Source organism: Stegodyphus dumicola, chromosome 10 (genome assembly GCF_044657685.1).
Source record: "Stegodyphus dumicola isolate Sdum_Otavi_A_Nest chromosome 10, ASM4465768v1".
Classification (NCBI taxonomy): Eukaryota; Metazoa; Arthropoda; class Arachnida; order Araneae; family Eresidae; genus Stegodyphus; species Stegodyphus dumicola.
Genome location: NC_140777.1, coordinates 102865689 through 102882600, shown reverse-complemented (window position 1 = coordinate 102882600; position 16912 = coordinate 102865689). Strand labels below are relative to the sequence as shown.

Genomic DNA, 16912 nt, shown 5'->3' with positions numbered 1-16912 from the left:
GATACAAATAGCTTACAGTTCTGTTTTATTGTAAATGTATATATTTGCTCTGCAACTGGTCAGTTTTTATACTGACATTATGATGCAAAATTGAAAAGCTTTTTATTCACTTCCAGGTGGGAAATGCGTCGAGATAACAGAGGAAGAGTCTACTATGTTGATCATAATACACGGACTACTACATGGCAAAGACCAACTGCAGAAAGTGTAAGAAATTATCAGCACTGGCAGTCACATCAAGCTCAAGCTATGCAGCAGTGTCAACAGAGGTTCCTATATCATGTATGATATTTATGTTTTTTAAAATACTGTAATATGTTATTACTATATTTTCTCTATGAACATATTAACTTTAAGGTGTGTAACCAGATTAATATCTCTAAATTAAGACATTTACAGTGCGTTATCATATTATTGCATTATCAATAGGTTATTAAAGCTAATTTGTTGTCAATTCTAATTTTGTATATGACAGATTATTTCTTCTCGGTTTGCTTTCAGTGCAGCTAAATAATAATTTATTCAAAATATACTTCAATTTTGTTTGAATTGATTTAAACAAGTGCAGGAACTATATTAGTTAAATTTATAAAAGGTAAAATCTTATGATTTGCTTTGAGGTTGTACTTTTGTGTAGGTTTATTTGGCTGATATTTTTAATTATTAGAAACAACATTTTACAGTTTTTTTCCTTGTCATCTATTTCTGAGGTTCTCAACCGGTGGTATGTGTACCACTAGTGATACGCAAAAAAGCTTTGTATTTTTAACTATTAAATTTAAAAATTAAAACCCCAACATCCTGATTGAGTTTTTTCTCTAACACTGATAAATTTATGCAATCTGAGCTTTGTTTAAGAGTGGTGGTGGTAATAGTACCTTGTAGTGGTCGTACTAAAGGTTTTCATTTTTTGTTTAGATGGTAGGCATTAGTCAAAAGGTTGAGAACCACTGATCTATTTAATTCTAGCATATCTGGTGAAGTAATTACTATAACAAAATCAAATATGCTTCAGATTTTTTGAACTGACTTTGAACAGATTTTTGTGTAAAAACATAAAATTAAATAAAAATAAAAAATTTTTATAGTGTAAACTATAATGAGGGGGAAAAAGCATTAGCAAAAAAAATATTGTGTTTTTGAATTGCTTCCAGATTTAGCATTTAATATTGTAAATGTAACCACAAGCTAGATTTTCCAGAATGAGTTTAGTTCACAAAACTCACATAAGCAAGATTAGTTATCTCTACTTAACTGGGTTAAACTGGGTCTACCAGTTACCAATAATTTTTGCTCTTCACAAAGTAGACTTTTTTTTAGATACACATTGTTTCTTTTTTGTTGAACTTAATGATTAAGAAAGGGGCGAATTTCATCTTTTGCATTTCATTACATATTTCTGAACGTGATATTCATTAATAAAAAAGGAAGTGTTTTATCTTTATTGTGTACAAAACTTTATGTAGTATGCATGAAAAGGTCCTTTTGCTGTTTTTATTTTTTCAACCATTAGTCATAAGCATATGCTTCTAGTTATGATAATATTTTAAATGATTCATGTTTTGCATCTTTACATTAAAAAAAATCAATTTTATAAAGATTAAAAGATTTAACTTTTTATATGGTTATATAGGATTCCTATAGTTATATTTAGTGAAAGTTTGACTCTTGTATGGCAAAAATTGATTGATAGATATAATTTTAAAGTTTAGAAATTTTTATAAATATTTCATTTTATAGATTGTGTTGAAAGTCAAAGTTACTCTCTCCTTAAGAAATCTGTAAAAAAAAAAAAAATTAAGATAATTTAAAGATTCCCCCCATTATTTAATGTCACTTGCTAGTATTACTTTGTGATTTATCATCATGTAATTTTTAATTTTATTGCACTTTTTGTATCCAAAGCATTTTCATGCAAGTAATTTAGAAGCTTAAAGATGGTAAAAATATATTAATAATATTCCCATGCAGTTTTATTAAAGTTTATAATCTATTAGTCACGGAAAGAAATTTATTGGTCTAGAAATATTTTTCATTTTTAATTTTACAGATAATATTACAATTTGGCTATATGCCAATGTTTAAAATTCGCTACTATTTCTGAGGAATAAGATCTTGAAACAATTTATATTGATCAAAACATTTCATGACAGTCTGCATATGAGTGCCTGTCTCTTAATCTATTATTGTCAAGACTTTTTTAAACTGATGCTTCATTTTTAGTTACATACAGATTTAAATATTTCACCGTTCAGAAAATGTGATCTCAAACTGTAGAATTGAATATCATTATCAGTTTTTCTCATAAAAGAGTCTGATTTTTTTGTACTTTATTTTTTTAATTGAGTATAAACTTTTACTAAACATAATTAAGAAATCAGAAAACTGTATAAAAAATTAAGTTTTTGTAATTTTTACAAAAAAGATTTTATAAAATATCAAATTTGCTAAAATGTAAATACTTCTCTTATTTAAAACATTTTAGAAATAAATGTCTACAACCAGTAGTTGAGAAAATAAAGGCCACATCAGTACTTTTATGGACACAGTATATATTATATTATGAATGTTAATAGTTTTTTTATTATTATTTTTATTTTGTAGGGTGATCAAATATATTATTTTTTTAATTGTATTTTCAGCCATCCACTGAGCATTTCATTCCTCTGCTAAAGTACTGACATGAAATTAATGTTTTATATAAATTTTATGTGTGTGCATTAAATCTGTCTTATATTTTTTATGCTTTTGATATAACTGTTTAGCTGAAATTTTGAATGTCATTTGACTGCAAGCAAAATATACTATCAGTTTTTAAGTTCATCTTAAAAACAGGTACCTTCTGAGAAAAAATATGATGTTTTACTGCACACATGCATAATGCAGTGCAATTGTATATCTGTATACAAAATTGCATAAATAGTGTAAATACATGTTCTGGGATTATAAGTGTAGTTTTGGAATTGTATAGAATAGTTTGGAATTGTAGTTTTGGAATAGTAGTAGGATTTGGAATTGTATAGATCCTCTTAATATCAAAAAGTTTATTTAGTGTTTTTAAAATGACATTGAACTTTGTCCTTTGGTCAGAGTGAATGAGAAAGAGCGTTTCAAAATGAAGTTTTGTATGAAACTATTAAGTTTGGTTAGAAACAAAATTAATTTCAATCCAAAATCTCTGATGAAATGATGGATTACAACCATTATATATTTGTCACTGTCAACTGTCTGAGATAATGAATGATTGAAAGCAATTTTTTCAAAAGGCAATGCTACTGTTTAGCAATGTAGCATTTTCAGGAATATGTCCTTGCCCTTTTTGTCATATATAGCATGCATTGCAGGACTTGTGCTTATCTACTTTGACCTTGTTCCTGTATGTTTAATGGAGGATCGTCTTTGCATAGGAGTGTCTATCATAATGGCTTTTGCTTGGTACTTAGTAACTGCCAAAGCTGTTTTCCAGTGTCAGTTTTTAACCAGGTAAATATCTTGCTTCTCTAGGTGCGTAAAGTCTAAGAATGATTTATTTAGTTTTACTTTCAGTTTGTCTGGCTTCCTTACAAGATCTGTTACAATTTACATCCGTTATTTCTATTTATTACATCATATTTAAATCTTCAGTTTTGAGCTCTATGTAATATCATTGGCTCAGGAATATATATTTAATATTTTTGAGATAATTGCAGTTTTTATGATTGGGGTAAAAAATGACATGTTTTCTTTGCAACAAATATTAACAATGATGAAAGCTCTCGTACAGTATTTTTTTATTTCATATATATATATATATATATATATATTTTTTATTTCAAGGGCTTTTATGAATTTTATATATTGAATTTGTGGTTATGTGCCAATCCTTTTTAGTGAGTTACAGTAAACATCTTTCAGTTGTTCTTGCTGCAAAACATGAGTTTGGTGTGAAACGAAAGTAAAATATTTTATTGCTATTAGGATAAGTCTGAACCCTCTGAACATTATTGGTTTGCTTCTAAAACCCGAACATTCGCCAAAACACCATAAATAAGTGGCATTTCTTAAAAATTGTAATTTCAAAATTCTCCTCACATACTATATTTTGATTACTTTTCTTCCAGTTTGCATCCATCCCGAAATTGGATCCATCAGAAACTGGCAAAAATTTTTATGTGTAAGCCATACGTCTGTCAAGAATTTTATAGAGGGTTGAAGAAATATTTGTAATGGGACATGATTCTCCTCTTTCCTTAACCATTGTCCATTTCTTCAGTTTTGTAGTGGCAAATGACGGCATTCTTTTCACTGTTCTTTTTGCACATCAGAGTGCATTTCATGTGTCAGTAGCTCTTACTACTACATCTAAAAATCATTGCAAAACTGTAAACTGTATTTTTTCTTTAATATTAAGGACACATTTGCGTTTCCAAGCTTTTTTTCCCTTTAGATCATCAACAGAAATGGCCTTCTGTAAGCCCCCCCCCCCCTTTTTTTTTCAAATTCACTGTGGATTTTATGTTTATTATTAACCACTTAATATTTTGCATTTACTGTCACTTCTGCTTTCATCAGCTGTCATGAGGATGCAATTTACTTAACGGGTATGAGAACAGAGTTCTTGATCTTAAGTGCTTGCAGTGATCGCTGACCATCTTAATAGTATTTTTACCCATCGTCCAAATTTATTTGAATCAACCGTTGCTGACCATGTTTGTGTTCACATGAGTCGAGGGCCTGAAACAAAATTGTAGGTGAACTTTTTTTGTCTAGTGAATATCTTATTAGAAACACTTATTTGAAAGTTTTAATGTTTGTATTCCGTTAATCCTACAAGTAGCAGTCTTCCGTTGTTACACAAGCTGTGTATATTGTTCAGCTAAAATCCAATAAAAAGGTTTGTTTTAAATGTTCTTCTGTAATTGATGTTACTTCACCGAAAGCTTAGGATGGGGTGATAAGTCACCTGTCTACATGGAGCCAGAGATAATATTTAGAGAAATTAGGTTTTATAGACATACATTAGAAAACGCTGCTAAAACTTTATAATATCTTCTAGTAGATATCTATCAAGTAATTCTCAAACCACAAGTGTTGGCCAAATTCTTCAAAGCTTTGAAGTGCCCTTCCTTCTTTTTTTGGTAATGTTTGAAGAATTTCAGTTAACTTTCCTCTCTGGTGATAGTGTTTCCTTGTGAAAGTAGGAGATATAGATGTTTTCCTAACCATATTTCCATTATATGGTGAAAGTTTGATATCAAGCTACGAAAACTGAGCTTTGAAATGTATCTCTTCTCTCTATATAGATAATACAGAACCTTATATAATTCACATTTTCTGCAACAGAAAGAGGAAATAATCCAATGACATCAGAAAATCAATGAATTATTATGAACCATATGATGTCTGTAATTTATTTTTCAGATTGTTTTAGTATTTTAATGTTTATTTGTGCCACAAAAGTATTTTCATAGTTTGCTGTGTCAATTAGATAGTTAAAAAAATTTCTGCTCTTTGAAAGCAGTTTCATTTTTATTTATAGTTTTTGATATTCATCAGATGCCTTTGTGTAAAAGTAGAAAAATAAAATCCTATTTCTGATAAGAATATAGGTGTAGACAGGTTTTGTTAGTTATATGTCACATAAGAATATTACCTTTTACGGTAGTTTTCCAGTTCCTAGAATTACGCAGTCATTCTCTTTTACTTTTCGTCAGTGGTACCTTTTATTAAGGTGCTTTCTTTATTAAAAAAAAAAAAAATTGTACTTCCAATTACAATGTGCAATTCCTCTCCTCCCCATATACCAGATGGTTATAATTAAACTTACTCTATAAACGACATTCTACAGCGCAAATGGGTGAACGGAATGCAACAATATTTTGTATATGGGCTGTACACGAGATGCGTGTTATATTCATACTAATATTACTTGATCAATAAATAAGTGATATCATTACAGGATCACAAAGCACTTTGTTCATTACAAACCAACATCAACTGGCAATTACTTCACTTCAGTTCAACAAGCAACTAGTGTGTTGCCACATATATGTAACATCTCCCCTCTTTTGGGAGAGTCATAGGTATCACTGCATTACATAATTATATTTAATTTTCCATATACGTTACGACCACTTTTTGTTTTCACGATCACAATTAATATTATTGCTATTATCTTGATGGTGAGGATCATTATGTATTTTTCGATGTTCACTACTTATATTTTCCTCATTTTCATTACATAGATCATAATAGTCTAATGTCACTAAATTCTTCTGATTTTTAGTTTTTCTTAAATGGAATTTATTCCGTCTAATTACCCTATTATCTTTTGTTCTAATCCAATATAATCTAGGAGTTAAATGCTTTTTTAAAACTATAGTGGGCTCCCATTTATTTTCCCAGCTCAGTATTACCTTTTCCCCAGGAATAAATTCAGGTCTTTCCCTTGCATGCTTATCATAATAGATTTTAGCCTGTTTCTGACTACTCCTCATCTTTTCTTTATATTGATCTTTTACAGTTGGTTTCAATTCTGTTTGTGTAATTGGTAACCGTGTTCTTAAATTCCTACTTAATAGCATTTGACTTGCTGATAAATTTATACCTGAAATTTCAGTACCTTCTATATTTCAGTAAAGCTTCATTTAATTTCTCCAATCCTTATTTTTTAAATAAACTCTTAGCTATACCTACCAACTTTTCTGCAAATCCATTAGATTTAGGATATCGAGGACTGCTAGTGATTATTTCAAATCCCTAACCCCCTTGTGAAACTCTTCATTTTCCAACTATAAAATGTACATTATCACATATTAAAGTTTTGGGTGTTCCATGTGTTGTACATATTGATTGCAATTTACTAGTAACTTCCACTGCCCTTTAATTTTTAGAAGAATTATGTCTACCCATTTAGTTAAGTAACAGCCTATTACTACATAACTTTCCCTCATATACTCACAGATATCAGTAAGCACTTCTACCTCTCTACCATAAATGTAATGGTGAAATTTATTAACAACAAATAAAATACTAAGAAATTCTTTCTCAATCTGAGCATAGTTTTTTTCTGCATTATTCAAACTCCTAGACGAAAAAGCAATTGGTTGCCCATTTTGCAATAAGCAGCAACCTAACCCATCTTTAGAACTATCTGCCTGTATAATGATAGGTTTACTGCTATCAAATATTCCTGATACAGGTGCATTGGAAATTAATGTCTTTAATTCCCTGAATGCTTTAGAATGTAGCTGTAACCACTGCCATTCTACTTTGTTTTTCAAATGTTCCCTTAATATGGCTGTTTTCTCTGAAAAATGTTTTACAAATTTCCTCCAATAATTACACGTTCCCAAAACATACTGTAATTCATGCTTATTCTGGGGTTCCTGTAACTCAGTAATGCTTTAATTCGATCAGGATCAGGTCGCATGCCTGATGCGTTAAATAAATGACCTAAATATTTAACCTCACTAACCCTATATTGAAGTTTTTGCATGTTGAATTTAATATTCAGTTTTTAAGTCTCTTGATGACCTCTGTTAAAATTTTATCATGTTCTTGTATGGTGCTAGCAGTAATTAGGATGTCATCAAAATAGATCAATACTTCTGGTATATTACCAAAATTTTCAAGATTGTGTTTCTGAAAAATTTCAAATGCACAGGAAATACCCATTGGAAGCCTTGAATTTACAGCATCCAAATGGTGTAGTAAAAGTACAAAGATCACTACTATCCCCATCTAATGCTATTTGAAAAAACCCATCCTTTAAGTCCAAAACAGAGTAAACTGATTTATTACATAGCTTTGGTAAAATCTCCTCATTTGTTGGAATCAACACATGTTCTCTTTTTATAAGCTTTGTTAAGATCTTGAGGATCAAGGCATATTCTTAAGGATGCATTAGCTTTTTCAATTATTACTAGATTGCTAACCCTGTTCAAAGGTTGATCAACTTTTGCAATAATGCCCTGTCTCTCTAATTCTTTAATTTTAATTCAAGTTTAGGTTTTAAACTAACTGGTACTCTATGTGGTTGTCTCACTACAGGCGCTATCTGATCATCTACTATAATTTTACACAATCTATTAAATTTTCCCACACCTTCAAACATTTCGGAATTATTATCCAACTTAAAGGTCACACTTGTCCCTTCAACAATTATAGTTTTAGTCCACTCTTTTGTAGACGATGTTGAGCAAACACTTTTAGTTTTTTGGACATTTATGGAATTCACTATATACATCTGCATTATCATGCTGAGAAGCATTTTGGACATGTTTCAGTTAATACATAGTCAAAAAGTGATTCAGTTTGCCACAATCAAAGCATTTTTTTCCATATGCCAGACATTGTCCATTAACATGATGTCTGTTGCATTTTTTACACAAAAAGTCTCAGTATTTAAAGCATCATCATGTCCTCTGTGCTTCCTCACTGCTACGGCTGCATTGGCTCCTCCTGCCTGATGTTGCTTCACTTTCCCTCTTTTTACGCTGTCAACATTGTGTTCTCTTGATGTTTGAGCACGAGCTTTGCTCAATTCAGCAGCTTTCCCTAAATCAATTGCTTTTTCCAAACTCAGATTATTTTCTCGCAGCATCCTCTCCTGTAAACTGGTATCTGATACTCCAAGGACACTGCAATCATAGAGATCAGCGTCACTCTGCTCACTGAATTCGCAACATTTTACCAGTTTTTTCAGGTCAGACACGAAACAATCAAATAGTTCCCCTTCTTGTTTTCTCTTATTGAATAAAAATCTCTCTGCCACGACATTTGTTCTAGGCATCGTGAAAGCTTCAAACCTTTCAAGCACTTTTTCATAGTTGCCCTGATCTCCTGTTGAAAGATTGAGTGTGTTAAACACTTCAAATGCTTCCTCACCAGCGGCATTTAAAAATAAAGCAACTTTCACATTTGAATCTTTTGAAGCTTTCATATAAATCTGGAACATCTGCTTTAATCTGCGGCAGTTTTCGGCCACATTGCCGTCAAAACTTAGGCCTTGTGGTGGGAGACAAAATTCCATCTTGCGTCTGCTGAGAGGAAAAACAACCAAAGAGATTGCCTGGCAATTAGTTATAATACTACTCCACACGACTACGACATGTTATATTCATATTAATATTACTTGATCAATAAATGACATCACTACAGGATCACATAACACATTGTTTATTACAAACCAACATCAACTGGTGATTACTTCACTTCTGTTCAACAAGCAACTAGTGTGTTGCCACATATATGTAACAACGCGCTCACGAAATGATTAAGAAAAAAAATTAGTTCCAAAATGTCCAACCAGAGGGCACCTTTTTGGGAAAATTAACACAATAAACGACCAAAACGGAATACATAAACAATATTAAAATTTATTTACTAGTTTCTTGTCATCGGACCATATTACGTTAAGGTAAAGAAGATACAGAAACAGTTCAGTTTGCAGAAACAAGAACAGATTAGGACGAAATTGCACAAGTGGAGCAGTTGTTAATCGTGCCCAGGACGAGTTAGGTAAAGGTACTCCACGTGACCACCCTCATTCACCTACAAAATTACAAGTCAATGGACAGTGTGTTCATTAGCAGATTGTAATTGAACTGTTGTGAGACTACACACATGAAGGGTTATGAAGTTCTTTAAGTCATTCATCGTCTCACACAGAGTTAGATCTGGCGAACGTTGTGGCCATGGATTAGGAAAGAAGTGACTAATAACGTGTTTCCTCTGTGAAATGTTAGAGCAGTAGCGCCTTCACAGACCCATGGATATGTGGGAGCACACCATCCTGCATGAAAATGGTCGATGTAAGAACCCGGCTTTTCAGTAGTTGTGGCACAACAATTGTCTGCAGCATGTCATGGTACCGACGACCCGTAACAGAACATGCACCAGGTTCACGTTCACCTCAAAGAAAAATGGCCCAAGAATGAATGCCGCTATGAATCAACCCCAGACATTGACCTTTGGAGACTGTAAGGGAATTTCAGTGTGGATCCCCGGATTTTCCATAACCCAAATGCGGAAATTCTGTGTGTTGACTGTCCCATTGAGGTAGAAATGAGCCTGGTCACTCCACAGAATATTCTTTAAATCTCTTAATCGTGGCCTGAATACCTTTAGCAGACATTGGTTCATGCCAGAGGTTCTTTTTATGATGAAATTCACGAACTGCAGCAGAAGCATTCTCCTTGTTTTTGTAAAACAGCTTCACCAAAAATGCTCATTCAGCTAAAGAGACCGTCATTAGTACAGCCAAAACATCATCTTAAACATCACAATGTCTGCAAACGTTTTATACCCTAACATGTTTTGCATAAAGCTTCCTCTTCTTTAGAAGAATGCAAACCTCCACATTTTTCTCTTACACTGACAGCTTTTCCCAATTTTGCATTTTATTACTCATAATTCTTATTCTGGAGTGTTAATATTGTTTTTGTATTTCGTTTTGGTCGCTTATCATGTTAAATTTAACGCCTTTTCCCGAAAAGGTGCCCTCTGGTGGACTTTTTTTTTTTTAAATTTTATTAGCGCTTAGCGCATTTCGTGTATAGCCCATATACAAAATTTCACTGCATTCTGTTCACAGTAGCAAGCTAACTAGATTTACTCAGTGACATTAGTTATATCAATAGTATAAAATCTCAGATAATAATTTCATTTTCTTTTTTTTTTCCCTTACATACATATTGTTGCTTTTTTATATTGTGTATGTCCCAAGTGAAATCTGAAAATAGGAGTTAAGGGAAAGTATTTGAAAATGCTTCCTGTTGATAACTGCTTTTTCCTGAAGTGTTATGACAAAATAGGTATAAAATATCAAAACAGCTTAGTAAGAATTATTGTCATTAACAGGAAACAAGTTCAGATACTTTTATTATCTTATAGTAAGTAATACTCTGAGGCAAGAGCAAACATTAACTGCTAGCTATCCAAAATGCAGCAACATGAACAAAGCATCCAAACAGCATGAAACTTGTATCATATATATACTGCAATGGAATACACGTATGATTACGATTTTAGTGCACACGCACCTCATGGGCAAATGCTACGTTCCTCACAATTCATATATAAAACAGAGGAGAGATTGGCATATTGATTTTGTGTGTGTGTAATTGTTTGTGTGTGCAGCTTCAGTATGACTTTGGAAAAACGCATCATTCGAGCATATTTCTGAGTTTGACTGAGGCAGAACTATTGCATACTGAGATTGTAGATTATCCTTCCAGGAAATCAGTAATTCTGTCAGATGTATCCAAGCAACAGTCATGAAAATATGGCGCGAAAATACTGAATCGGTACAGGAGGGAACAACTAGCAGGACCAATTGCAACTGCCTCATCACACCACTCTATGGGTAGACAGGCATATTGTGCACATAGCATTGATGGAGCACACTGCTACATACACAACCATATTACAATGAATGCACTATGTAACATAACAGTTGGTGTTTGAACAATTCGACAGTACAATGGACTGTCCGCTAGGCATCTGTTGTTTCACCCATCTTTAAACCACAGGCGTTTGCATTTGTAATGGTTCATTGAACAGTGGATCTAAACATCCAGATGATATTACATTGTGTTTTTGAATGAATCATGCTTCTACCTGCAGTACTACGATAGGAGGCTTAAAGTTTGGAGACATCATGGAGAGAGGCTGCCCAGCTGTTGTGTTATGCATCATCATACTGGTTCTGTACCTAGTATTATGTTGTGAGAAAATACTGGATTCCACTTCTGAACCCCCTAGTACACATTATCAGCATACTTACAGCCAATGCTATATCTCTGAAATTTTTGCAGCCTGCAGACTTTCCTTACCTTCAGGGCTTGCTGTGGCCACATTTCAACAGGACAATGCACAATCGCGTATTGCACAAAGTGTTCAAGCTCTCTTCATAGCCTACTATATAGCATCATCCCATTCTCCAGATCTATTGCCCATTGAATATGTCTGGCTAATGAATGGAGAATGCTTAGCCTGCATGCCAAATGCTGCAGGTGTAGCAGATGGACTTTGGCTATGTGTGGAGGCAGAATGGGCTGCTGTTCCCCATTAACACATGGAAAGCCTCTTTTACTCTGTGCTACAAAATGTAAGAGCAGTTGTTAAGTAACGTAGGCCAACGCTCATTACTGATTTTGTTACCTTACTCAACTCAGCGAAGTTTGTATTTCAAATCAGTTAACATTGATATTATATGCAATCTCTGAAGTAAATTTGGCTTTGATATCTCCTTCTTTGTGTTGCATTTTGGATGGCCAGCATACTATCTAATGAAAAACACCTTGTGCAACTAGGACTTCTAAGTCAAGTGCACTCAGTAAAACTTCTGTACCTGAAAAATGCAGGCTAACAGTAAATCAGATTAGTCCATAAATTTAATCATCTCTAAATTTTAAGTAACCATAGTCAATTAATTCATAGATTTGAAATTCTTTTAAAAATAGATCATTGAGTAAACAGTTCATTTATGAAACTTATGAATCACCTAGGTGATTCTTTAAATAATATAAATCGGCAGCTCTTATATTTTTATATATTTCTAAAATTTTATGTATAGGTACATTTATTTCAATTAAGCTAATTAAAATCTTATAAACTTTTTTAGACTCCAGTACAGGTTGAAGATGATGATCCTTTGGGTCCGCTTCCTGAAGGATGGGGTATGTTACTTTAAATTACAGTTAATTTTTTTGTATATTTGCTTTATATGTAATATATGAGTTTTTTCTGTATGAAATAAAACATGCAGTGATATATCTTCATTTCTTCATTCATCTAGTTTGCAATATAAATTCTCTTTAAAATGTTTAAAAAAAAAAAAAAATGATGTGGACACTGCATGACTTCTTTGTAAGGTTTATTAAATTATACTCATTTTTTGCTGCATTTCATTTTAACTTATTTCCTCAAATTTCATGGAGATATATTTCTCATTCAGTTAATTCAATTCTCACTCTGGGGTAAGGCAAAGCTACACAGAAACTCAAAACATCTTCATTAAAAATTGTAAAATCCAAGAAAATGTAAAACACCAAATACAGTTAAAAACAATTTTTACACTTAACCTTTTAACTGCCATGTCTGAAATAATCTTGGGCATAGCACTGGTGTTCCAAAATATTTATTTATAATTATAATTTTATTATTTGGCATAATTTTTTTTTTTTTGTTTTTGTTTTTTAGTGCATTGTATTGTTATACCCGAATATATATTGTGAGAAGTTTATTTCGTCTTCAATTCAATAGATGGCAGCTCTTTACTGGAGGTTTCACAGAACAGAAATTTATATTCAATGTGCGCGTCATTTTTTTTTTTTTTTTTTTTTTTTTTTTTAATTTTTTGATTGCACTGCAAACATTTGATTTTTGTAATAAAAAATATTGACAATTTATGTACTCAAATCATCAAAATAACTTGAAGGGTTAAAACTGGAGTTTCTACCAAAAATGAGCTATTTACTCGGCTGGCAAGAAGACAGATTTTTCGGTGCACAAAAAGTTAAACGTACTTTTGGTCCCACTTGACAAAAAGACACTGAAGTTTGTGCAGAAACAATATTCTGCTAAGAGTTTCAAACGTAAACAAATGGCTGCTTTGTTACCGTTAGTACCACTCAAAAAACTTTTAAATTGTTGTTAATTCTACAACTATTGCATGCAGATTAACTAAAGGCATAGAAACGTTAACCGCAACATAATAGCAACTTAAATCAATCACTTTTAAAGGGGAAAAAATGCACAATTTACCAATACGTAAGAATTTTAAAAAAATGAGCTCACCAAGCCAAGTAACGGAGTGGATGTATATATATGTGCATGTGTAATGACTCTGCCGACTCATGATGAAAACAGTAGAAAAAGACATAGTAAATGCTGATGGTGTAGCACGTAGATAACTTAGAACATAGGACCATATTGAAGACTTCTAATTTCATAGAATGCTAAAAGTCTTTTTCTCTTTGAAGGGGAGAAAGAATATGTAAGGCGAAAATATGTAAATCAGCTGCATAATTTAATTTATTAATTGCCCCTTAATTCGTCATTTTTAATTTAGGTATTTCCTCTGTCTATTTAAAAAAATAATAATAACTTTTCTGGACTGCACCATTTCTAGATTAAACTATGCCGCAAAGCTTGTGTAAAGCTAATGACATAGCTTGGAGACTTGAACTGAAAATTTTGAAAATTGAAACCTTTCTAACCTAAACCTTCTCTTGTTGAGCTTCCATATAGGATAATTGCCCTCACTTTGCTTCAACCTTTATTGCTGCTTGGATACTATTTCACTATGTTCTTTTCCTATTGCAATATCAAAAATGTAAATGTTCTTGAATAGGCACGATTAGAGTGTCAAGTAAATTGTGGCCACAGATGTCAATTGAAATCAAAATGAAGATTTAATCTGCCTTGACTGCCAAGTTTCTTAGTTATTACAAATTCAGCATTTCATCACATACATATATATATGCCTTTGGTGCGGCCGATTGCAATCAAAAAGGGAGGTGCACAGCTGCATGTTATAGCAGTCCTGTATACAAAACTTTAGTGTTCTGAGGCTTCTTGTTGTTGAGTTATACAAGATACGTATGTATGAATGTACAGATGTCATGAGAAAAATTTGTTGTGAACTCATTTTACAATCAGTTTTGGGGAAAAGAGCCCTTTATTCTGTTCGTACATACAGATGTCTTGCAAAAACTTTGTTCAATTGGATTCAAGAGCATTCAAAATGAATATTTTTCTTGAAATGTGATACCTGAAATTTTTTGCTGAACTTCATACAAGGAAGTAAAAAGCAAATGTATGCTGCTAGGCCCTTTTGAGTATACTGTTGACATTATAGTATTGTCAACCTTATTCTCAACAGAAATAGATTATGGTTGCCAAATGATTTGATAATGTATGTTTGTTTGTCTTGCATTATATATATATATCTATATATACCAAGAAAAAATGCTTATATATGCTAATTTAATAATAAATTTTTCAAATTGTGTTCATTGCATATTATGGGAAGTAATTTCATCAGTACCTCATATAGTACTAATTATAAAATATTAAAATGGAATATGATGATGTTTTGTTTTGGGATTAAAAAAGGTGTAAATTCTGATACTTTATTCAACTACTTATTTATTAATGTAAGTATACCATGCTTTATGAATATTTACTTTGAATCAGATCAGCTGTACGAAATAGCTGTGTAAGTATCTGTTTTCATTAATGAAAAGGAAATGGAAAAATTTTTTTTTTTTAATTTTGGGAGGATAAAGCAGAAAGTGAGAAAACTAAATTCTATGCAGTGACTAGAAAAAAGTGCTACTTAAAAAAGAAAGTCTTTAAGGTAGCCTTAAGATGTTATGATTATGTATAAAGAACTAGAGAGAGGAATGTCAGCTGTAATAGTTAGATGTAATCTTACTTCAAGTCTTTTACATAAACCACAGTAAACTGCAAAGCTTGACTTTCTATTTTGGATTACACAGGTGTTATGTTAGTTTCTTTAATACATCGAAACTATAAACAGTCGAAACTTAATAGTTGTCAAAGAAACCAAAGTTTGATAACTGCTTGAGGCACTCGTGATTGACTAATTCTTCACTGTCTAAAATAAAGTCTTGACTGATGACTTCCTTCAGCAAATCATCTTCTTCTCAAGAATCTTGCACCATCAATTTGTAGAAAGCGATTATCAAGCAGGCAGCCTCGCCGATTCTCTATAATCGGAAGTCCAGAGGTTTTGATGAAAGTTTACGCAATTATTTCAGCGGCTGGAAATCACCCTTTTGAAGGACGGAAAGGAGCTCATCTTTTCCAATAAGGGAACACTGATACTCTGTATAGTTCGACCGCCTCATACGCGACCATGAGTGCAAACGCGCATGCGGCATTCGGAGCAAATTATTCTCAAAATAGGGTAGAAGGATGGGGACTTTCTTTCCCTCCAGCATATCTCTTTCTGGAGAAGAGAAGACTTTCACATAACCTTTCATGTTGCAACAAGTGATAATGCCCCTTTTGGATGAGTCTATGTGTTTTGGCAGAATGCCTGTCAGGGTTGCGTTTGAGACAGTCAAACTGTAACAGTTCCCATGCGGGTTTTCAACTCTGATGCTTCTGAATTATTCTTAGGCAATGATTCATGTGTAGCCGAAATTGCTATGCTGAAATGCGACAAACCAACTCCAGGGTCGCCGGAAAATTAGACTCGTAGACCGCGGTCGTCCCCAAGGGGCCACCGGGCTTTGCTCACTCCTCTTCTAATTGTAAATTTTCAAAGGTGAAAAACTGCTAAAGATTTGCTCCTGTCTCACGCGCAACCACTATTAAAACCTCAGTGACGCTCAAAATATGACCTGTCTCTATATTCACAATTGGATCAAAATATCAATAAAATTAAATCTACCCTATCCGACACAAAACTGGAAACCTCTCTAACCAACTAGAACAAACCTCCAAAATACGAAAAAAATCAGCCCCCTCTTTTAATTAACATACCCTTTTTTCCCCTGCCAACAACAAGAAAATGTGTTTCAACCCATAAATTTTTCAAGTAGCTCCGCTCGTTAGCTATTCGCCTCCAAACAAGCAAACACAGGTTCAACCCCGAAAGATAAAGGAGGGGAAAAGGCAGCTGGCCGCCGACCTTTGACCCCAAAGTGACCCCTTCCTTTGACCCCTTCATGAGAAATGAAAAAATCACCCGCCTTTAGCTGTACAAGATTTTATGCTGGCTAAATAAGAGCTTTACTGTGATCAAATGTAAAAGGTTTAAACAATACTATATATTAAAAAATTAAATCTGAAATGTGAACATTAAATTTCACTATTCACTGTAAATTAATATAATCATTAAACATTGTAAAATAATACATAACAATTCTACACAACACAAGCAGCGAAATCAGAG

The 16912-nt window shown here is 32.7% G+C and overlaps 1 protein-coding gene across 3 annotated transcripts in view; it reads left to right on the top strand.

The window, feature by feature from the left end:
• The window catches only part of Su(dx) (WW domain containing E3 ubiquitin protein ligase suppressor of deltex), a 117004-nt gene that overhangs the window by 42961 nt on the left and 57131 nt on the right, over positions 1–16912 (top strand). For all 3 annotated transcript variants that reach the window (XM_035374290.2, XM_035374291.2, XM_035374292.2), the window contains 2 exons: positions 117–282; positions 12608–12662. In XM_035374290.2, coding sequence (XP_035230181.2) covers positions 117–282; positions 12608–12662 — 221 coding nt within the window. The remainder of the gene's footprint in view (positions 1–116; positions 283–12607; positions 12663–16912) is intronic.